Source organism: Hyperolius riggenbachi, chromosome 6, assembly GCF_040937935.1.
Source record: "Hyperolius riggenbachi isolate aHypRig1 chromosome 6, aHypRig1.pri, whole genome shotgun sequence".
Classification (NCBI taxonomy): domain Eukaryota; kingdom Metazoa; phylum Chordata; class Amphibia; order Anura; family Hyperoliidae; genus Hyperolius; species Hyperolius riggenbachi.
Genome location: NC_090651.1, coordinates 194,830,351 through 194,854,300, shown reverse-complemented (window position 1 = coordinate 194,854,300; position 23,950 = coordinate 194,830,351). Strand labels below are relative to the sequence as shown.

General features: G+C 49.2%; 1 protein-coding gene across 3 annotated transcripts in view; it reads right to left on the bottom strand.

Annotated features, from left to right (window-relative positions):
* HEPACAM (hepatic and glial cell adhesion molecule) overlaps window positions 1-23,950 on the bottom strand; it is a 467,036-nt gene that overhangs the window by 143,161 nt on the left and 299,925 nt on the right. Inside the window, exon 7 of one of the 3 annotated variants that reach the window (XM_068242701.1) lies at window positions 882-977. The exons of the other annotated variants lie outside the window; for them this stretch is intronic. Coding sequence (XP_068098802.1) covers window positions 958-977 — 20 coding nt within the window. The 3' untranslated portion in view covers window positions 882-957. Of the gene's footprint in view, window positions 1-881; window positions 978-23,950 lie in introns of those variants that run through there. 3 annotated transcript variants of the gene reach the window in all.

The following is a 23,950-nucleotide window of genomic DNA, read 5'->3' as shown; positions in this document are numbered from 1 at the left end:
AGCTTTGACTGTCCCATAGAGTTAAGACGAGGTTGTATGCCCCCTAGAGGTCATTTATATAACCTTTCTGGGCCTGAAAAGCTTGCTATGCAGGATTACATTAAGGAAAACTTGGCCAAAGGGTTCATCCGTCCTTCAAAGTCTCCGGCCGGAGCAGGATTCTTTTTTGTACGGAAAAAGGACGGTGGGCTTCGGCCATGTATCGATTACAGAAAATTAAACAAGATTACTATAAAGAATCGTTATCCACTCTCTTTGATTGATGACTTATTCTCCCAGGTTACTGATGCGCGTATCTTCTCTAAACTCAACCTAAGAGGGGCATACAACCTGGTACGCATAAGGGAGGGTGACGAATGAAAGACGGCGTTCAACACACCCGATGGGCACTACGAGTATCTTGTCATGCCCTTCGGGTTGTGTAACGCTCCCGCCGTCTTCCAGGAGTTAATCAATGAGGTCTTCAGAGAAGTTCTAGGGCGGTTTGTCCTTGTATACTTGGATGACATACTCATTTTCTCACCCAATTTGGCTGAACACAGAGAGCATGTGAAGTTTGTTTTAAGGAAACTTAGGCAAAATCCTCTATATGCAAAATTAGAGAAATGCCTCTTTGAAGTGTCTGAAGTTCCCTTCTTAGGATATATTATCTCTACCACCGGACTCTCTATGGACCCCAAAAAGGTTTCTGCCGTTCTGGAGTGGCTTGTTTATACCTTTAAAAAGGACTAAACGTACTATAATGCAATCTCAAGCAGGCAAAAAAAGTCTCTGAAAAAACTTTATTGACACACGTACAAAAGATCAAGAAAAATTGGTTCTTCAATATCACAAGGTCCTAAAAACACATTGGTTGGTTTAGAACAACAATTGGTTGTAGCTTTGTGGGCATTTGAACTTCAAGGCAACGACACATGTTCGTTTCGGGCTTTTGTATAGAATTGTATGTGCCCTTCGTCAGGCCGTAATACCCAATTCTACAAATAAGAATAATACATAACAACATATTAAAATCACAAAATATCGTTCATCTATTATGAGAGAGTACAATTTGTCAGAAAAAAGAAAAGCCAGCACCAAGTGAAATTATTGGCATATTTCACCAGGTTCAATCCAGGAACCTGGATGCCTAAATAATTCCAAAAAACAAAGTAAGTGATATAGACAGGAGTATTTAAACCAAAAGACCATAAAGATCAAAGAGTGTGTCAGAATAAGGAAGAAAGTCATTGAGAAATCACTTAAAAGAACTAGATGTGACTGGCTCATGGGAGCCAGTAAATATCGGCTCCCGTGTTCACAGGCCGGTCCATACAAGAAGCAAGTAGAGACATAAAAACCCAAAGCCAACTTGAAAGAAAATAACAAGAGCAAGAGTAAGAAACATAATCGTCAGCAAACCTGTGTAGCTCAACCAGGAAAAAAGAGACCAATCAGGCGAAGAGCCAAAAAATGGGGGGCATCTGAGCCTACCAGATGCACTAAACCTAAAACAATAAAAGAGGTACTAAATAGCCTTTGGGGCTGAAGGCACTCCAGAAGGCACTCCAGAGGTTTCTTGGCTTTGCCAATTATTACAGAAAATTTATCAAGGGATTTTCTTCTGTGGTGTCACCTCTCACGGAGCTTACCAAAAAGGGGAAAGATACTTATAATTGGTCAGCCGAAGCGCACTCTGCGTTCTCATCATTGAAAAAATAGTTTTGCTCCGCTGTGAGAGAACGCGGAAAAGCCGCCGCGTCTGTTGATGAGGAGGCGGCTGTTTCCGCGTCCAATGCGGCGGTTTGCACGCGGATGCGTGCGTCTGGTGGCAGGGAAGAACGCGGAAGGGCTTGTGACAGCAGTAAGGCGGGGGATTTCGCGTCCAGCGCGGCGGGTTGTGCGGAGCAGCGTGGGTCTGGTGTGGCTGGGTCTGTTAGTGCACACAGGCTTAGGAACACGCAGGCAGAACTCTTATGCTAAACAGGAGAAGGTCAGCTGATTGTGCAGATCAGCTGACGCCAGGGCAAGATTCTATTGGTTGATCATTCAGGGGTGGTGCTGGACCATATATACTTGCTGCTGGCCAGTTTCAGGTTGTCTGCCGTTGCGATCACTACGTGGAAGCACTCAGACCTTAGTCAGATCCCACAGTGTGTTTGAACCAGGTGGACCTGGGAATTCACACTGAGCCAGAAACTTTGTATTATTGTTCTGTTTATGCTTAGACTAGTTCCAGGATGTAGAGACCACGGACCTCACACCCAGATTAGGGAACTGTATTGTCATCTGTGTTATACTCCAGACTAGTTCCAGGGTGCTGAGACCACGGACCTCGCACCCAAGATTAGGGAATTGTATTGTCATCTGTGTTATACTCCAGACTAGTTCCAGGGTGCTGAGACCACGGACCTCGCACCCAAGATTATGGAACTGTATTGTCATCTGTGTTATACTTCAGACTAGTTCCAGGGTGCTGAGACCACGGACCTCGCACCCAAGATTAGGGAACTGTATTATCATCTGTGTTATACTTCAGACTAGTTCCAGGGTGCTGAGACCACGGACCTCGCACCTAGACTAGGGAACTTGTGCACACCATTCTGTTATACTTCAGACTAGTTTCGGGGTGTAGAGACCAAGGACCTCACACCCAGACTAGGCATTGTTTGATATCTGTTATGACTTCTTGCTTGCCTGACTTCTCCTCTGTCATCTGATTCGGTATCTCGCATATCTGATATTCTGTTGCCAAACCCTGCTAGCCTTGGATACCGAATCAGCCTTTTGTCTATGTACTTTATCTGACCGTGTGTTGCCGACCTGGCTTGCCCGACCTCGAGAGCTATCTCTCCCTTTAAGAGATAGTCTCCAGATCAGATAGTGACCTTCAGGTGTCAGGTGTCACTCACCTTCTGATCCTTCCTACCTCCAGTCTGACTCCACCCCTTGGGGAGCCTCAGGCTGCTGGAAGGCTCGGTGTTCTTTAGAGCAGTATTCTCTTACTGTTTATCATCACCTGCTCAGCAGGTGCACTACTCAAAGTATTACTGTTACACCAAACACTCACATACCTTAGGTGTCCAGAGGTTAGCAATATATCTGTATTATTTGTGATTCTGCAGATCATCAATAATCAGGTATATATCTGCATTCTTGGTGATACTGCAGATCACCAATAATCAGATACTCTCTGCGTGCTGACACCAATCGTTACAGAACGGCAGACCAAACCCAAATGGACGCACTCCGCAGCCGTCTTGATGCACTCACCACCTTGGTGGAAACTTTCACCTCAGTGCTGGGCAATCATCAGACTCAGATCAATGCCTTGTCTGGGTCTGCACGAGCCCTACAGACGGCTGTGGATACCGTGCGATCTCCTCCTAGCACAGACATACGCATGTCTGTACCTGAAAGATTTTCTGGTCACAGATCTGACTTCCGAAATTTTAGAAACAGGGTGTCATCATACTTTGAGTTAAGGCCTAATTCATCAGGAACCGTAGCACAGAGCATAACCTTTATTAAGACTCTATTTGTCAGGGGATTCCCAGACTTGGGCATACAGTCTTCCCACAGGGGATAAGGCCTTGACCTCGACAGAGGAATTTTTTAATGCTATGGCTATAATTTACAACGATCCGGCCATCGCCTCTACTGCTGAGCGGAAGCTCAAGTTGTTACGGCAGGGCAAAAGTCCAGTAGAAAACTATGCTGCAGAGTTTAGAAAGTGGGCAGTGTCAGCAAGGTGGGATTCATTCGCTCTTTTAGACTGTTTCCTATCAGGGTTGACAGACGCAGTTTCTGATCTGATGTTGGGTCATCCTGAACCCAAATCTATTGATGAGGCCATCTCATTGGCCATCAGAATTGAACGGCATTTAAGATACCAAGGACAGACCCGGGGTAGGAGCAATGTGCGATACATGTCTTATACAGCTCCTCCTCCAGTTTCATCACCACCAGCGTCGCCTCCACCGGAATCAATGCAGATTGGTCGGTCGAGATTGTCCCAGGTGGAACGGAGACGTAGGGAAAAAGAGCAGCTCTGTCTATACTGTGCAGAGGGGGGTCATAGAGTGCAGAATTGTCCCAAAAAGTCGGGAAACACTGTCGCCTAGGTGTAGTTGGAGGTAATGCCCTAGGCGTACAGTCTTTACCTCTAGATGATAAACGTTTTATTCTCCCTTGCACTATATCCTGGCAGGATAAGACAGAGACTACTGAGGCTTTTGTGGATTCTGGCTCAGCAGCTAACTTTATGGATTATGAATTTGCTAAAAGATTGGGGATCCCGATCTCCCCATTAAAACAACAGATTCGGGTCACTGCAGGGGATGATTCCCCCCTGCAAAGTAATCACCCTCTCTCTCAGACTCCAGACTTGGGGGTCACAATAGGGGTGTTACATAGAGAAAGTTTATCATTTTTTGTGTTACGAATGGCAACCTGCACGATCATTCTTGGCATGCCATGGTTACAGATGCACTCAGCTCAGATCAATTGGGCTACTGGTCAGCTAATGAGCTGGTCTACCCATTGCTATCATCATTGTTTAGCGGAAGTAACCTTTGGTAAAACCAAGATTCATTTGGAGGGTTTGCCAGATCAATATTCAGATTTTGCGGACGTGTTTTGTCCCAAGGCAGCAGATAAACTTCCTCCACACCGTCATTTTGATTGCCCCATTGATCTCAGGTCTGGTTGTATGCCCCCTAGAGGTCACCTCTATAATTTGTCTGGGCCAGAGAAATTGGCCATGCAGGAATACATACGAGAAAACTTAGCTAAAGGTTTTATACGCCCTTCTCGGTCCCCAGCAGGGGCAGGGTTCTTTTTTGTGAAAAAGAAGGATGGAGGCCTCCGTCCATGCATTGATTATCGGGGCCTGAATAAGATCACAGTAAAAAATCGCTATCACTTGTCTTTAATTGACGATTTGTTTACTCAGGACACCAATGCTAAGAGTTTCTCGAAACTGGATTTAAGGGGTGCATACAATCTTGTGCGAATCAGGGACGGTGATGAGTGGAAGACAGCCTTTAACACACCCGACGGGCACTACGAGTACCTGGTGATGCCCTTCGGGTTGTGTAACGCCCCGGCCGTCTTTCAAGAGCTAATTAATGAGGTCTTCAGAGAGGTTTTGGGCAGATTCGTCTTAGTATACTTAGACGACATACTAATCTTCTCGTCCAGCCTCTCTGAGCACAGAAAACACGTTGAGTTTGTGTTACGGAAATTAAGACAGAATATGCTCTACGCTAAGCTGGAAAAGTGCATTTTTGAGGTTACATCCGTCGCCTTTCTGGGGTACATTATTTCAACCTCCGGTCTCTCTATGGACCCTGGGAAAGTCTCAGCTGTGTTGGAGTGGCCTCAGCCTGTGGGTCTAAAGGCACTTCAGAGGTTCCTGGGATTCGCCAATTACTATAGGAGGTTTATAAAGGGGTACTCTACGGTGATCTCACCTCTCACCAGTCTCACTAAGAAAGGGGCAGATACTCATCACTGGTCCCCTGAGGCCCATGCTGCTTTCTCCACCCTAAAGAAGTTGTTCTGTACTGCACCCATTTTGAGACATGTCGACACCACTTTCCCCTTTATTGTAGAGGTGGATGCCTCGGAGGTAGGGGTGGGGGCTGTGCTGTCTCAGCGTTCTGGGCTGCAGGGAAGGTTACACCCTTGTGCCTATTTTTCTCATAGATTTTCACCCGCAGAGAAAAACTACGATATAGGCAATAGGGAACTTCTTGCCATTAAGTTGGCCTTTGAGGAATGGCGACACTGGCTAGAAGGCACAGAACATACCATTACTGTCTATTCTGACCACAAGAATTTGGTGTACATTGAAGGCGCTAAGAGACTTAGCCCCCGACAGGCTCTGTGGTCATTATTTTTCTCGAGATTCAGATTTGTAATCACGTATACCCCTGGTAGTAAGAACATCAAGGCTGATGCCTTGTCCAGATGTTTTGAGCCCGAAACAGCACAGCCCTCAGACCCAGAAACCATTCTCCCTCAGAAAGTGGTTCTGGCCGCCACTGAGACCTGGGGGGACTGGACAGAAACGTTGGATCCGTTCCAACAGGATGTGCCAGAGGGAAAGCCTGAAGGGGTCATGTTTGTCCCCATGCCTTTTCGTCTACAGATACTGCAGTTGTTCCATTCTCACAAGAATGCAGGGCATCCTGGGGGATTCCGCTCCCCCCCCCCCCCCCCCCCCCGTGTTGATTGATGATCAACCTGAGTATGAAATTGAAAAGATTTTGGACTCCCGACTTGTGCAGAACTCCGTGCAGTATTTAGTGCACTGGAAGGGGTATGGCATCGAGGAAAGAACTTGGGTGCCAGAATGTCGCATGCACACAGAGGATTTTAAAAGGGAGTTCCATAACTTGCATCCTGAGAAGCCGGGCAGGAAATGTCCGGAGTCCACTCCTCGGGGGGGGGGGGGTTACTGTGAGAGAACGCGGAAAAGCCGCCGCGGCTGTAGGTGAGGAGGCAGCTGTTTCCGCGTCCAATGCGGCGGTTTGCACATGGACGCGTGCGTCTGGTGGCAGGGATGAACGCGGAGGAGCCGCCGCTTGTGACAGCGGTGGGGCGGCTGATTCCGCGTCCAGCGCGGCGGTTTGTGCGGAGCAGCGTGGGTCTGGTGTGGCTGGGTCTGTTAGTGCACACAGGCTTAGGAACACGCGCGCGCTGAGAGGCAGAACTCTTATGCTAAACAGGAGAAGGTCAGCTGATCGCGCTGATCAGCTGATGCCAGGGCAAGATTCTATTGGTTGATAATTTAGGGGTGGTGCTGGAGAGCACTGCTCCATATATACTTGCTGCTGGCCAGTCTCAAGTTGTCTGCCGTTGCGATCACTACGTGGAAGCACTCAGACCTTAGTCAGATCCCACAGTGTGTTTGAACCAGGAGGACCTGGGAATTCACACTGAGCCAGAAACTTTGTATTATTATTCTGTTTATGCTCAGACTAGTTCCAGGGTGCTGAGACCACGGACCTCGCACCTAAGATTAGGGAACTGTATTGTCATCTGTGATATACTCCAGACTAGTTCCAGGGTGCTAAGACCACGGACCTCGCACCCAAGATTAGGGAACTGTATTGTCATCTGTGTTATACTCCAGACTAGTTCCAGGGTGCTGAAACCACGGACCTCGCACCCAAGATTAGGGAACTGTATTGTCATCTGTGTTATTCTCCAGACTAGTTCCAGGGTGCTGAGACCATGGACCTCGCACCCAAGATTAGGGAACTGTATTGTCATCTGTGTTATACTCCAGACTAGTTCCAGGGTGCTGAGACCACGGACTTCGCACCCAAGATTAGGGAACTGTACTGTCATCTGTGTTATACTCCAGACTAGTTCCAGGGTGCTGAGACCACGGACCTCGCACCTAAGTCTAGGGAACTTGTGCAAATCCTTCTGTTATACTTCAGACTAGTTCCGGGGTGTAGAGACTAAGGACCTCACACCCAGACTAGGCATTGTTTGATATCTGTTATGACTTATTGCTTTTCTGACTACTCCTCTGTCATCTGATTCGGTACCTCGCATATCTGATACTCTGTTGCCAAACCCTGCTAGCCTTGGATACCGAATCAGCCTTCTGTCTATGTACTTTATCTGACCGTGTGTTGTCGACCTGGCTTGCCCGACCTCGAGAGCTATCTCTCCCATTAAGAGATAGTCTCCAGATCAGATACTGACATCCTTCATTAGGTGTCACTCACCTTCTGATCCTTCCGACCTTCAGCCTGACTCCACCCCTTGGGGAGCTTCAGGCTGCTGGAAGGCTCTGTGTTCTTCAGAGCAGTATTCCATCACTGCTTATGATCACCTGTTCAGCAGGTGCACTACTCAAAGTATTACTGTTACACCAAACACTCACATACCTTAGGTGTCCAGAGGTTAGCAATATATCTGTATTATCGGTGATTCTGCAGAACATCAATAATCGGGTATATCTGCATTCTTGATGATACTGCAGATCACCAATAATAAGATTCTCTCTGTGTGCTGACACCAGGGGCGTAGCAATAGCCATAGCAGCCATAGCAACTGCTATGGGGCCCTGGAGAAGAGGGGGGCCCAAATGTATTCACAATTAACTTTGCTTTGTTGCTCCACTCTCTGACTTTGTCTCAGTGCTCATAGTATATACACAGAGTGCATTACATGTGAATGTAAATTGACCAACCAACTCACATTCATAGGGTAGGGCCAGGTAAAGGGCATTGCTCAAGAGTGCCCAGGTATGATGACCTCCACAAACATTTTGCTATGGGGCCCCATAATGTCTAGCTACGCCACTGGCTGACACCAATCGTTACAGGAACATCTCCAAAATCTGAAGTCAAAAAGTGCAATGGCACAAAAAGCACTCCCTCAGGTTTTCCTTCAGGGGATTCAGACTGAAATAACCCAAGAGTGGCCCTTAGGTCATTCCTAGTCTCTGTGGCTGCCACAACCACCTTGTCCGGCAGAATAGTCACTGGTTCGGAGGGTAGGGCAGCTTCCGGTTCAAAACACCTTGACAGGGCATCGGCTTTGATATTCTTGCTCCCTGGTTTGTACGTGATGATAAATCTGAATCTAGAGAAAAACAGGGACCAACCAGCCTGTCGGGGGGTGAGTCTCTTAGCCCCCTCAATATACTCTAAATTTCTGTGATCCGTATATACAGTAATGACATGCTCTGCCCCCATCCAACCAGTGATGCCACTCTTCAAAGGCTAGCTTAATGGCCAGAAGCTCCCGATTCCCTATGTCATAATTTTTCTCCGCAGGAGAGAACTTGCGGGAGAAAAAGGCACAAGGATGTAAACGGCCTTGGTAACCAGAATGCTGGGACAGTACTGCTCCCACCCCTACTTCTGAAGCATCTACCTCAACAATAAAAGGACAATTGACGTCAACATGGCGAAGGATAGGGGCGGAGCAAAACAATCTTTTCAATAAAGAGAAGGCAGAACGGGCTTCCTTGGTCCAGTTATGTGTGTCGGCTCCCTTTTTAGTGAGATCCGTAAGCGGGACACTACCGAGGAAAAACCTTTGATACATTTCCTGTAATAGTTGGCGAACCCCAGGAATTGTTGGAGTGCCTTCAACCCGAGGGGTTGAGGCCAATCCAGGACAGCCGTAACCTTTTTAGGATCCATAGTCAGGCCTGAGATAGAAATGATATACCCTAAAAACGGTTCCTCAGTAACTTCAAAGATGCATTTTTCCAGCTTAGCATAGAGATTGTTCCGTCTAAGTTTCAGCAAAACATATTTAACGTGATCTCGGTGTTCTGCTAAGCTCTTGGAAAAAATCAGAATGTCGTCAAGGTAAACCAGGACGAACTGACCCAAGACCTCCCTGAAAATCTTGTTAACAAGCTCCTGGAAGACGGCTGGAGCATTACACAACCCGAAGGGCATCACAAGGTATTCATAGTGCCCATCGGGTGTGATGAAGGCCGTCTTCCACTCGTCACCTTCCCGTATACGGACAAGGTTATATGCCCCCCGTAGGTCTAATTTAGAGAAGACGCTGGCATTGGTGATTTGAGAGAATAAGTCATCTATCAAAGGAAGGGGATAACGGTTTCTCACGGTGATCTTATTGAGTTCCCTATAATCAATACAGGGCCGTAAACCCTCAACCTTCTTCTGTGCGAAAAATAATCCAGCCCCTGTCGGGGATTTGGAAGAGCGAATAAAACCCTTGGCCAGATTTTCTCTGATGTAATCTTTCATGGCCGCTTTCTCTGGTCCAGAAAGATTATAAATGTGACCTCTAGGGGGCATGGTACCAGGCCTCAACTCGATAGGACAGTCGAAACTTCGATAAGGAGGAAGTTTATCTGCCGCTTTAGGACAAAAAACATCAGAAAACTCAGAGTATTGAGGTGGTATCCCCTCTATGTGAATCTGGGTAGCACAAACTGAAACTTTCTCCATACAATGACGATGACAGTAAGGAGACCAGCTTAACAATTGGCCGGAGCTCCAGTCTATCTGAGGAGAATGTTTCTCAAGCCAAGGCATCCCCAGAATCACTGTAGAGGTGGCCATTTTTAACACAAAGAACCGAGTTTCTTCCCGGTGGAGCACCCCCACATGGCATAGAAGCTTAGGGGTCTGAGAGAGAGGGTGATTACTCTGTAACGGAGAGTCATCAACTGCGGTGACAACAATTCGCCTGTCCAGAGGTAGACTAGGAATACCCCACTTCAGTGCAAAATCAAAATCCAAGAAGTTAGCAGCGGAGCCGGAGTCTATAAATGCTTGGGTGAGTATAACTTTATCTCCCCATGTAATAGAGCAAGGCAATAACAATCTTTTATCTGGTAGAGGTAAAACTGCCTCGCCTAGGGTAGTACCTCTAACTACACCTAGGCGAAGGAGTTTTCCGCCTTCTTGGGACAGCTTTGCATCATATGACCCTTCTCTGCACAGTACAGGCATAGACCCTCTTTTCTTCTCCTATTCTTCTCCATCTCGGACAATCTAGACTGACCAATCTGCATCGGTTCATCCTGGGGAGTAGGAGAGGATACAGAAAAAGTAGCGGTTTTAGTGGGACCCCTGGATCTGCTCTGTTTTTGATAGCGAATGCGGCGATCAATCTTGACCGCCAATGAAATGGCTTCATCCAGAGTCTTGGGCTCAGGATGACTAATCATCACATCTGAAACAGAATCTGACAGGCCTGTCAAAAAACAAACTAGAAGAGCAAAATGTTCCCATCTAGCTGAAACCGCCCACCTCCTGAACTCAGCAGCATACGTCTCGACTGTATTGTGTCCCTGACGGAGGGTCTTTAATTTCCTTTCTGCTGTTACTGCAATATCGGGGTCGTCATAAATTATGGCCATAGAATCAAAGAACTCCTGAACCGACGCTAAGGCCTCATGACTCTCTGATAAGCTGTATGCCCAAGACTGAGAGTCTCCCGATAGCAAGGTCTTAATAAAAGTGACCCTCTGCTGTTCCGTACCAGAGGATGTGGGTCGTAATTCAAAATAAGACAGACAGCAATTCTTAAAGTTCCTGAAATCAGATCTGTGACCTGAAAATTTCTCTGGGGGGAAATTCTCGGTTCAGTAACTGGAGGGGACGGCACTGGTGCTGCTGCAGTCTGGAGGATACGTACTGCCTCAGACAGCTGGGTGATCTGAGCCTGTTGGGCATTGACCGTCTCGGTTAAAGTGTTCACTGCCGTGGTCAATGCCGCAACTTGGCGGCACAGTGCATCCATAGACGTCATGGTCTGCTGTTATGTAACAATGTGTAGTGAAGAACAGTCCTCTGATTATGTGGTGATCTGCAGTATCACTAATAATACAGATACTATATCTGATTATGTGGTGATCTGCAGAATCACCAATAATGCAGATATAGAAGCACAAGGCGTATGCAAAGTAACAACTTTATTACCCAAGGTGTAATGATTGGTGCAAACAGTAAATTGCTGATAGGAGATCAGCAGCTACCTCACCAGTGGCGAGGGCCCACTGGTGAGAGCAAGAATAGTCAGACAGATCAGGTAGGCAACAGGTTGGTCAGCAGCGGTACAGAATCATTAGGCAAAATCGTAGTTAAATACCAGCCGAGGTCAGCAACGGGTCGTACAGGTAAAGGTACAGAATCAGGAGGCGCAAATCAAAGTCAGAGGTTTCAGGCAGGAGTTCGGCAACAGATCAGATAGGCAAAGGTACAGAATCACTGAGAGGAAGGAAGGTCAGGAAGAGCCAAAAGTCATACACAGATAATCAATACAGTAACAATACTAACTTTAGATAGATGTATTCAGAACTTGTACATGCATAAGAACCGGACCTAAGCTGTGATGCCCAATAAACATAAGAAAGAAGGACTAAGGCTGATGTCCACCCCCCCACCCATCCCAGTAGCAACCCCTCCCTGCATCTTCACCCAACCTGAAGCTGCCTCGTCCCTGAACGAATAACGTATCCCCTAAAATTAACCTGACCTACTCAGCCTAATCTGTCTGAGCTAAACAGAATAAGTTTCTTTCCTTCGCTCTCCCCACACAATGGGAGGGAGAGAGGGGAGGAAGGAAAGAGGGGGAGGGGGGTGCAAGAAAAGTAGCGCTTGCATCCGCCGTCCAGCCGCACACCATGTGGGCAGCAATTTAAGCATCACCAGTGTCAATCAACCAAACATAACATAGCATAATGTAGAATTAACAAATAAACATGAATGTCATCCCTTTGTAGTAAACATTTTAGACACCTTATTATAGATATCCCATGAGGTTATAAAGTGCAGTCGTAATTTATAGAAGGGAAAAGCATATAATTTTTCCCCCCCACTAAATACATGGAGTCAGGGTCGGACTGGGACACCAAGGGCCCACCGAGGAAGTTTCAGCCTGGGGCCCACCCCCCTCTCCTCCTCCTCCCTCCTCCCCCCCCCCCCATTTTGGGCTCACATACACATGTACTCTAGAAATTTTGCATGACTTTATGGTAGGGAATAGATTGTGAGCAATTCTGAGGACAGTCTCCAATAGGGATATGTCTAAATGCGAAACTAAATGGGTGTCACCACGCACTGGAACATCGGCGTGGTCATGATGAGTCATGGGCAGACTTAAAAAAAAAATACAAAACACAAAATAAGTAGCGGTGTTATTCACAGAGATTAGGTCCGACCAGATACATTGTAGATAAAATATTCAAGTAGTTACATGCCTCATGATAATTCATCAAGTAGTCAAATGGCAGCAGATACCCCCACAAAATGCAATCAGGTTGACGGCAGATACCCCCACACAATGCAATCAGGTTGGTGGCAGATACCCCCACAAGATGCAATCAGGTTGACGGCAGATACCCCCACACAATGCAATCAGGTTGACGGCAGATACCCCCACAAAATGCAATCAGGTTGACGGCAGATACCCCCACAAAATGCAATCAGTTTGGCTGCAGATACCCCCACAAAATGCAATCAGTTTGGCTGCAGATACCCCCACACAATGCAATCAGGTTGGCTGCAGATACCCCCACACAATGCAATCAGGTTGGTGGCAGAGATACCCCCACACAATGCAATCAGGTTGGTGGCAGAGATACCCCCACACAATGCAAGTCCCCCCCAGCTTGGAAGGGGGGGCAGAGGGCACAGATCAGCGGGGAAGCCTCCCCCCCTCCCTCACCTAGGGCCCCCCCTTCCGCACACCCCCCTCCTCGAGAAGTGCAGCCAGCAGCGAGCGGAGAATAGCTTACCAGCTTCAGATGATGCTATCTCCGCTCCGCATGCCGCTGCTGCCCTGCTGGTCTCTGTCTCCTGTAGTGACGCTGTCCAATCACGCTCTAGCAGGAAGTACTGCGAGAGCGTGATTGGACAGCGTCACACACTACAGTCAGAGACCAGCAGGGCAGCGGCATGCGGACTCGGAGCGGAGCGGAGATAGCATCATCTCTGTAGCTATTCTCCGCTCGCTGCTGGCTGCACTTCTGGAGGAGGGGGGTGCGCGGAAGGGGGGGCCCTAGGTGAGGGAGGGGGGGACGCTTCCCCCCCTCCCCGCCGCTCTGTGCCCAATTCCCCCCCTTCCAAGCTGTGCCCCCCTCCAGTGGCGTAGCTAGGGTGTTTGACACCCGGTGCGGATAATTTACCAACACCCCCCCCCCCCCAAAGAGCAAAGCGCGCAGCGACAAAAAAAATGGGTGTGGACATGACATCACATGGGTGGGGGGTAATTGTAATGTAACTGTAACAGTAAGGCAGTGGGCTAATATAGGTAGCCAGAATAGTTTCCCTCAGCATAGGTTAGATAGGTAGGTTCCCCCAGTATAGGTTAGTTAGGTAGGTGCCTCCAATATAGGTAGCCAGTATAGTTGCCACCAGTAAAGGCTAGCAAGGTAGATGCCCCCAATACAGGTTACATAGGTAGCTGCCCCCAGTATAGGTTACATTGGTAGGTGCCTCCAGTATAGGTTAGATAGGTAGCTGCCCCCAGTATAGGTTAGATAGCTAGCAGGGTGAGAGGGCGGGCAGATAGCTAGCCGGGTGGGCAGATAGAAAAAAGGGGGAGGGGGAAGAAGTGGTGCGGTCATGGAAGAATTGGGTGTGGTCATGGACCAGAATGTGGGTGTAGTCATGGGTGGAGACAAATTTGCATGAATGGTGGGACATTAGATTAGGACAGTGGTGGCGAACCTTTTGAAGGCAGAGTGCCCAAACTGCAACCCAAAAGTCACTTATCTATTGCAAAGTGGCAACAGCAATTTAAACTAAATAAAAACGTTTTAACTCATACATGAACATTATGGAAAATCCAAGTTGAAAATAAACTGTGAAGATAAACAATTTCATCCATCCAACTCCTGAAAAATGTTTTTTTTTTTTTTTTTTTTAGAACCTCCCAGTTTTATTTTCTGTTTTAAAAAGTAGCTATTGTCTCATATGATGATGATTCAGCTTTTTCCATAGTCTCGCAGTTAGCAATCATGTGACCCTCAACAAGACAAATTCAGCAATCATGAGGTCCCCCATCAAGACAAAATCAGCAATCATGAGGCCCCTAACAAGACAAATTCAGCAATCATGAGGCCCCCAACATGACAAATTCAGCAATCATGAGGCCCCCAACAAGACAAATTCAGCAATCATGAGGCCCCCAACAAGACATTCAGTAACCATGAGGCCCCCAACAAGACAAATTCAGTAACCATGAGGCCCCCAACAAGACAAATTCAGTAACCATGAGGCCCCCAACAAATTCAGCAGTCATGAGGCACATAAATAAACAGCATTTCACATAAATAGGCAGAATGCCCCATTAATATGGTAGACACCTCTCACCTGGCTTCTGAATCTCCTCTACTGGCTGCTGTGCCAGGCAATACTGTTTTTGGCTGGATTGGGGATGATGTGTGGGCTGAAAGGCCTGGCGGTGATGCTGTGGCCGGCCTGGCGGTGATGCTGGGCTGTACTTGGCTGGTTGAAGTAAATGTTGGCCTGACTGTTGGTGGTGATGCTGTGGCCTTTTTGACAGTGATTCTGGGCTGGTTGGCTGGTGGTGATGCTGGGCTGGCCTGGATAGTTTAGGTAGTGACAGGTGCACCCTAGTTTAGGTAGCACCAGGAGCCTCCCAGCTTAGGTAGTGACAGGACCCCCAAGTTTAGGTAGCGACAGGAGCCCCCCAGTTTAGTTAGTGACAGATACCCCCCAGTTTAGGAAGTGACAGGAGCCCCCAGTGTTTGTAGTGACAGGTGCCCCCGAGTTAAGGTAGTAACAGGTGCCCCCCAGGGTATGTAGTGACAGGAGCCCCCAGTTTAGGTAGTGACAGGGCCCCCCAGTTCAGGTAGTGACAGGTGCCCCCAGTTCAGGTATTGACAGGCGCCCCCCCCCCCCAATTCAGTTAGTGACAGGTACCCCCAGTTTAGGTATGACAGGAGCCCCCCAGTGTATGCAGTGACAGGGACCCCCCCAGTGTATGTAGTGACAGGAGCCCCTAGTTTAGGTAGTGACAGGGCCCCCCAGTATAGATAGACAGGTCTATAGGTGTCCCCAGTTTAAATAGCCAGATCTATAGGTGTCCTCAGTGGCAGCGGAGAGAGAAGAGAAGCGGTGGGGAAGGGAGGACGTTTCCCCCTCCCCCTTCCCTCACCTTGGGGCTCCCCCTCTATCGCTCCCCCCTTTAGAATTAAGTGATGCGGCAGGCAGCGCCGCTGTGCCTGCCGCTTCTTTTCTCTCTCCGCTGCCACCCCAGGGCGGGCGGGCCAGCCACGTCCGGGTAGCTAGGGGGGGGCAGCAGCTAGCCAGGGGAGTGCGCATGCCCCATTTTGCCCTATGTAGGGACGCCCATGGCATGGTAGGCAGATAGGTAGCCGGGTAGGCAGTTATGTAGCCGGGTGGGAGGGTAGGCAGATAGGTAGCTGGGTGGGCAGTTAGGTAGCCGAGTGGGAGGGTAGGCAGTTAGGTAGCCAGGTGGGCAGATAGGTAGCTGGGTGGGCAGTTAGGTAGCCGGGTGGGCAGTTAGGTAGCCAGGTGGGAGGGTAGGCAGATAGGTAGCTGGGTGGGTAGATAGGTAGCCGGGTGGGTAGATAGGTAGCCGGGTGGGCAGATAGGTAGCCGGGTGGGCAGATAGGTAGCCGGGTGGGAGGGTGGGCAGATAGGTAGCTGGGTGGGTAGATAGGTAGCCGGGTGGGAGGGTAGGCAGTTAGGTAGCCGGGTGGGCAGATAGGTAGCTGGGTGGGTAGGTAGGTATCCAGGTGGGCAGATAGGTAGCCGGGTGGGCAGATAGGTAGCCGGGTGGGAGGGTAGGCAGTTAGGTAGCTGGGTGGGTAGATAGGTAGCCGGGTGGGAGGGTAGGCAGTTAGGTAGCCGGGTGGGCAGTTAGGTAGCCGGGTGGGAGGGTAGTCAGAAGGGTAGCCGGGTGGGAGGGTAGGCAGTTAGGTAGCCGGGTGGGCAGTTAGGTAGCCGGGTGGGAGGGTAGGCAGATAGGTAGCTGGGTGGGTAGATAGGTAGCCGGGTGGGCAGCCAGTTAGGTAGCCGGGTGGGTAGATAGGTAGCCGGGTGGGAGGGTAGGCAGTTAGGTAGCCGGGTGGGCAGTTAGGTAGCCGGGTGGGAGGGTAGGCAGAAGGGTAGCCGGGTGGGAGGGTAGGCAGTTAGGTAGCCGGGTGGGCAGTTAGGTAGCCGGGTGGGAGGGTAGGCAGTTAGGTAGCCGGGTGGGCAGTTAGGTAGCCGGGTGGGAGGGTAGGCAGAAGGGTAGCCGGGTGGGAGGGTAGGCAGTTAGGTAGCCGGGTGGGCAGTTAGGTAGCCGGGTGGGAGGGTAGGCAGTTAGGTAGCCGGGTGGGCAGTTAGGTAGCCGGGTGGGAGGGTAGGCAGAAGGGTAGCCGGGTGGGAGGGTAGGCAGTTAGGTAGCCGGGTGGGCAGTTAGGTAGCCGGGTGGGAGGGTAGGCAGTTAGGTAGCCGGGTGGGCAGTTAGGTAGCCGGGTGGGAGGGTAGGCAGAAGGGTAGCCGGGTGGGAGGGTAGGCAGTTAGGTAGCCGGGTGGGCAGTTAGGTAGCCGGGTGGGAGGGTAGGCAGTTAGGTAGCCGGGTGGGAGGGTAGGCAGAAGGGTAGCCGGGTGGGAATGTAGGCAGTTAGATAGCCGGGTGGGCAGTTAGGTAGCCGGGTGGGTAGCCAGTGGGGGCCCCGACTCCTATGCTCCCCCTCACCTGGGTGTCCCCCCTCCAATTACAAGCCGCGGGGATTGCAGCCCGACTGTTTTTTTTTTTGTTTTTTTCCCTTAAAAAAAAACTATTTTCCCCGGGGGGGCCCCCTCCTATCCTCCCCATCCCTCACCTCGGAGGGCCCCCCTCCTGTTACGAGCGGCGGGTACAGCAAACTTCCGGCGAGGTAAAGCAGAAGATAGAGGTCCACCTTCCTCCCAGTCGCTGTCTCCTTTGTAATTGCCGCGCACTAAACCAGGAAGCAGTGCGAGCGGCATAGAGGAGACAGCGTAGCCCGGGAGGCAGCTGGACCTCTATCTTCTGCTATACCTCGCCGGAACTTTGCTGTACCCGCCGCTCTACCGCCGCTCGTAACAGGAGGGGGGCCCTCCGAGGTGAGGGAGGAGGAGGATAGGAGGGGGCCCCCCCCGGGGAAAATAGTTTTTTTTAAGGGACATAAAAAAAAAAAAAATACAGTCGGGCTGCCCTCCCCGCGGCTCTCCCCTCCAGCGCACCCCTTCTAGGGGCCCCCAGGAGGAGGGGCAGTCGGGGCCCACCGATGGGACCGTCGGTGGTTCGGCGGCTCTGTCCGAGCCTGCATGGAGTCACTAGATTAAGACCTGCGGGCAAAAAAGGAGAGAAAGGGAAATAAGGTCTAAACATATAAGGCACAGAAAGTATGGCAATAGTGCCATCTAGTGACTCCATCAGAATACAGTCCTGCTTCACCTAGGATAGGCAGATGCACTGTAAAAAATAAGCAGTTATTTTAGGATATCTCTTGTAGAAAAAAAATTTCCTGCTGGATTTCTAAATTTAAGATTGATATGTAACTCTTTTGTACAAAATGATATATATATATATATATATCTTGTATTATACTGTATTTTTCTGAGAGACTATTTCTCTTTGCATATATCTGGCTATGATGGTCTTTGACGCTGATTAAGAACATTGGGCTTCGGCCCGGAACTCTAGGGCTGATGGGCTGTGGGTGGGGTTGGATTTGGGGCGTTGTATGTTATGTACTGTCTTTCTTGTTATAAAACAATACAAATTGTTTGCCATAGATAGATGTATATCACAAACACTGCATATACATCTATCTTCAGCAGGAACCTGACTAGGTCTGAGTGCTAACACTAAGCATTCGCAACAGCAGACAGCGAGCCACTGACAGCTCGCTGTCTTATGCAAGGCAGGGAACCCCCAGGGTCCGCTCTGACCAATCTAGCCAATCAGCGCTGCGGAGCGCTGATCGTGATGTCAGCCGACCCTCCGGTCAGCTGACGCGTCTCTGTGCGGCGTAAAGGTCCCGCGGCGTCCCACTAGGTTGAGCGGCGGGGATAGCGGCGATCTCGCTGCTTCCCGCTACCCTACGCGCTCGTTACAACCGGTATCTTCAGGTTCTGAGAGTCAAAGGATAACCTTCATCAAGACCTTGTTATCTGGGGACTCTCAGACTTGGGCTTACAGTCTTCCTAATGGTCATGAGGCTTTGACCTCGGTACAGAATTTTTTTGATACAATGGCGATTATTTACGATGATCCGGGTATCACCGTGACCGCTGAGAGGAAACTTAAGATCCTCAATCAGGGGCATAACACGGTAGAAACCTATGCCGCTGAATTTAGAAGGTGGGCAGTGTCGGCTAGGTGGGGACAGTTCGCTTTGTTAGATTGTTTTCTGACCGGTTTATCTGACTCAGTGTCTGATTTAATGCTCGGCCATCCAGAACCTAAAACTGCGGATGAGGCTATTGCACTGGCAGTTAAGATTGATTGCCGTCTCCGGTACCAAAAACAATCCCGGGGTAAAATATCTGCTAAAGCCGTTCCGTTCTCCTTTTCCCCTCCTTCTCCTCCTTCAGATGAACCGATGCAGATCGGTCACTCCAGACTGTCTGAGGTGGAGAAATCCCGCAGATGAAAAGTGGGCCTCTGCCTATACTGTGCTCAAAAAAAAGGTCATTTAGCTCAGAACTGTCCTAAGAAGGTGGAAAACTCTGCCGCCTAGGTGTAGCTAGAGGTACTACCCTAGGCGAGCCAGTTTTACCTCTACCCGATAAACGTTTATTGCTCCCTTGTTCTATTACCTGGGAAGACCAAGCTTTGTCTACTCAGGCATTTATAGACTCGGGATCTGAGGCTAATTTTATTGATGCTGATTTTGTTAAGAAATGGGGGATACCCCTGATTCCTTTAGACAGGCAAATTTTTGTTACAGCAGTTGATGATTCTCCATTACAGGGCAGGCAGGCCCTCTCACAGACGCCAGTTGTTATATGTCATGTGGGGGTATTACACAAGGAAAGGTTACAGTTTTTTGTACTTAAGATGGCCACTTCTACTGTGATCCTGGGTATGCCATGGTTGAAAAAACACTCTCCACAGATAGATTGGAGCTCGGGCCAATTGTTAAGTTGGTCTCCATTCTGTCATCAGCATTGTTTAGAGAGAGTGGCTGTATGTACCACCAAGGTTCAGTTCGAAGGTGTACCCTCACAGTATGCTAGCTTTGCTGATGTGTTCTGTCCCAAGTCAGCAGACAAACTCCCTCCTCACAGGAGTTTTGACTGCCCCATTGAATTAAGACCAGGTTGTATGCCCCCTAGAGGTCATCTCTATAATCTTTCTGGCCCTGAGAAACTGGCCATGCAAGATTACATTAAAGAGAATTTGGCTAAGGGCTTTATCCGTCCTTTGAAGTCTCCGGCCGGAGCAGGTTTCTTTTTTGTTTAGAAGAAGCATGGTGGCCTTCGCCCGTGTATCGATTACCGGGAATTGAATAAGCTAACCATAAAAAATCGTTATCCACTTCCTTTAATTGACGATTTATTTTCCCAAATCACTGATGCTGGTATTTTCTCTAAGTTGGATCTGAGAGGGGCATACAACCTGGTACGTATCAGGGAGGGTGATGAGTGGAAGACGGCCTTTAACAAGCCCGACGAGCACTATAAATACTTAGTCATGCCCTTTGGGCTATGCAACGCTCCTGCCGTCTTTCAAGAGTTTGTGAATGAGATTGTCACGAACGGGGCAGCTGCGGCGAACAGCACCGCCGCCGCAGCTGCCTCCATGTCGCCACCCGTCCTCCCGGTGTCTAGGACGCCGAGGACGGAACGTTCGTTTCCTCAAGAGGTCACCGTCTTGCACAGATGGGACCTTTATGCTGGGAGGAGGCTTGTCAGCTGACCTGTTGGTCGGCTGACGTCAGAGGAGCCTCACGGCGCCCAGGATTGGCTAATTCCTGGGGGCGTGCCGGTGAGGTCTCCTCTGCTTCTTAAGCCTCCGGGCTTCATTCAGGGATTGTCTGCTGTCATGAATACTAGTGTGTTAACGCTCAGACCTTAGACTAGTTCCGGTGTGTTTTGATCTGGGAGGAAACCAGGGATTTCACACAAGACTAGGAATACTGTTTATTGTAGTGAGGTTCCTGTTGATGATAGATGTATATGCAGTGTTTGCGATATACATCTATCTATAGTTAGTTCATTATTGTATTATTCTGTTATTGATTACATGTGTATGACTCTGTCTAAACTCTGACTCTGATCTCGGTTACTGATTCTGTACTTCTGCCTATCTGCCTTACTGTTGCTGAACCTCTGCCTGATTACCGATTACTATCCTGCCTCACGATTCTGTACCGATACTTACCTCTCTGTTGCTGAACCTCTGCCTGATTACCGATTACTCTCCTGCCTCACGATCTTGTACTGATACTTACCTCTCTGTTGCCAAACATTGCCTGTCTGACCACTCTACTCACCAGTGGGTCCTAAACCACTGGTGAGGTGCTTAATACCCACCAGCTCCGCTGGTCGGGGGTAGCCTGGTGACTGATAGTACCTTCCCAGCTCCTCTGGGAAGGTTCAGCCAAATCTATTCAAGTCACCAGATAGGACCTTCTCCAGCTCCTCTGGGAAGGTTTGTTCTTATCTATATAGTTTGTATCACCTGCTCCTCAGGTGATCACTAGGCTGCAGTACAGTCTGAATCACCCGCTCCTCGGGAGATCCTGTCTCTTTAATATCAGTCTCTCCAGCTTGCTGGGGCAAGTTCGCTGTTATACACTCAGTGTGCTGATAGTGCCTTACCAGCCCCTCTGGTAAGGTCTCGCCAAACTAATAAAGTTACGGTTGCACCAAGCAGCCCACATATAGCATCCTTTCAGCTATACCAGTATTATTGGTGATTCTGCAGATCACCACATAATCAGGTATAGAGTCTGCCTTATTGGTGATTCTGCAGATCACCAAATAATCAGACATCTGAGTTGCTACACCCAACCGTTACAGAGATATTCTGAGTGGTTCTGGGACGCTTTGTCCTAGTTTACCTGGACGACATATTGATCTACTCATGGAATTTGTCTGAACACAGGAAACACGTGAAGTTTGTGTTAGGGAAACTAAGGCAAAACTCTCTGTATGCAAAACTCGAAAAATGTCTCTTTGAGGTGTCTGAGGTGCCATTTTTGGGATATGTCATTTCCACTTCTGGGCTCTCCATGGACCCCAATAAAGTGTCTGCCATCATGGAGTGGCCACAAGGGCCAGCAGGGCTAAAGGGACTTCAGAGATTCCTGGGTTTTGCCAACTATTACAGGAAATTTATTAAGGGATTCTCCTCAGTGGTCTCACCCCTTACTGATCTCACCAAAAAGGGGGCAGACACTTATAACTGGTCAGAGGAAGCCCACTCTGCCTTTTCAACCCTGAAGAATATGTTTTGCTCCGCCCCTATTCTGCGACATGTGGATGTCACCTGTCCTTTTATAGTGGAGATGGATGCATCTGAGATAGGGGTCGGGGCTGTGCTATCGCAACATTCTGGGTTTCAGGGTAGATTACATCCATGTGCCTTTTTCTCACGGAAATTGTCTCCGGCTGAGAGAAATTACGACATTGGGAATCGTGAGTTACTAGCCATTAACCTCGCGTTTGAGGCGTGGCATCATTGGCTCGAAGGAGCAGAGCATGTAATTACGGTCTACACCGACAACACAAAAACCTGGAATACATTGAGGGGGCCAAGAGACTCAGTCCCGACAGGCTCGCTGGTCCCTATTTTCAGATTTATAATAACCTATAAGCCCTAAAGTAAAAAATCAAAGCGAATGCTTTGTCTAGATGTTTTGAGCCAGAGTCAGTACAACTTTCAACCCCTGAAAATATTCTGCGAGAGAAGGTGGTCGTAGCAGTCACAGAGACATGGGAGGACTGGTCACTCACTTTAAGACCGTACCAACTGGAGGTTCCCGAGGGGAAACCTGAGGGGGTGTTGTTTGTACCGTTGCATTTACGGTTACAACTCTTGCAGCTGTTTCACGCTCACAAAAATGCAGGTCATCCTGGAGTGGCTAGGACACAAGAGTTGTTGACTAGATGTGTTTGGTGGCCATCTTTACCCCTAGACTGTAAGGAATTTGTTAGGGACTGTTCTGTTTGTGCCAGGAGCAACCCTTTCAGACAGGCCCCAGCCAGCACACTTCAGTCTTTGCCTGTACCTGAAGAGCCATGGACCCACTTGTCTATGGATTTTAGTGGTGAACTCCCCAGGTCCGAGGGTAAGACGGTCATTTGGGTGGTAGTCGACAGGTTCAGCAAGATGGCTAATTTTATTCCTCTGGACGGCCTCCCCTCTGCTCAGGAACTGGCAGATCTCTTAATTCAGCACATTTTCCGATTACATGGCATTCCGGAAAATGTGGTGTCAGACAGGGGAGTCCAGTTCGTGTCTAGGTTTTGGCGAGCCTTTTGTCATCACATGGGTATGAATCTGTCATTCTCATCTGGCTACCACCCACAGACCAATGGTCAGACCGAGAGGGTCAATCAGTCATTGGAGCAGTTCTTGAGGTGCTATGTGGCTGATGCCCAATTGGAATGGGCAAAGTTCTTACCATTCGCAGAATTTGCGCACAATAATTTGAAAAATACTTCTTCAGGCTTTTCACCATTCCAAGTGGTCACGGGCAGATCTCCCAAGTTCTCCCCGTTACCGGTGGTGTCTTCTCCTTTTCCTGCGCTGGAGGAATGGCAGGGATCATTGAAGGAGATTTGGTCGATGGTGAAAAATAATCTGAAAAGAGCTTTTCAGACTCAAAAGAAGCAGGCTGATAAAAGACGGTCAGTTGAGTGGGAATTTCTGCCAGGAGACATGGTGTGGGTTTCAACCCGACATTTGGCCCTGAAGCAACCCTCAGCTAAGTCAGGCCCCATATTTATAGGTCCATACCCCGTGTCCAAAAAGATTAATGATGTCACTTATGTCATTGCACTGCCATCTTGTATGAGAAATATAAAGTCTTTTCATGTGTCTTTATTGAAGCCGGCTGTGCATGTGGATTCCTCTAACCCCCCCTAGCCCCCCCCCCCCCCCTCTTGGGTGCCGGATCGTCGCATGCACGCTGAGGAGTTGAAACGGGAGTTTCATGATTTACACCCTGAAAAACCTTGCGGGACGTGTCCAGAGTCCACACCTCAAGGGGAGGCACTGTAACAAGTAGTGGGGCATATGTGGCGAACAGCGCTATCACCGCAGCTGCCTCCGTCTCCTTGCCCAGCCAGTCACCCGTGCCTCGGGCGTCTAGCATGCCGAGGACGGGTGTGTCTATTGCCCATAAGGTCGTATTGACGCGTGCGCGCGCGCACCGTCACGACCTTTATGCGGCGAAGAGACGTCTCAGCTGACCTGCGGGTCGGCTGACGTCACGCCATGCGCCCGCCGCCGCTGATTGGCCGGGCGCAGGGGGGCGTGCCTCAGGGTCTCC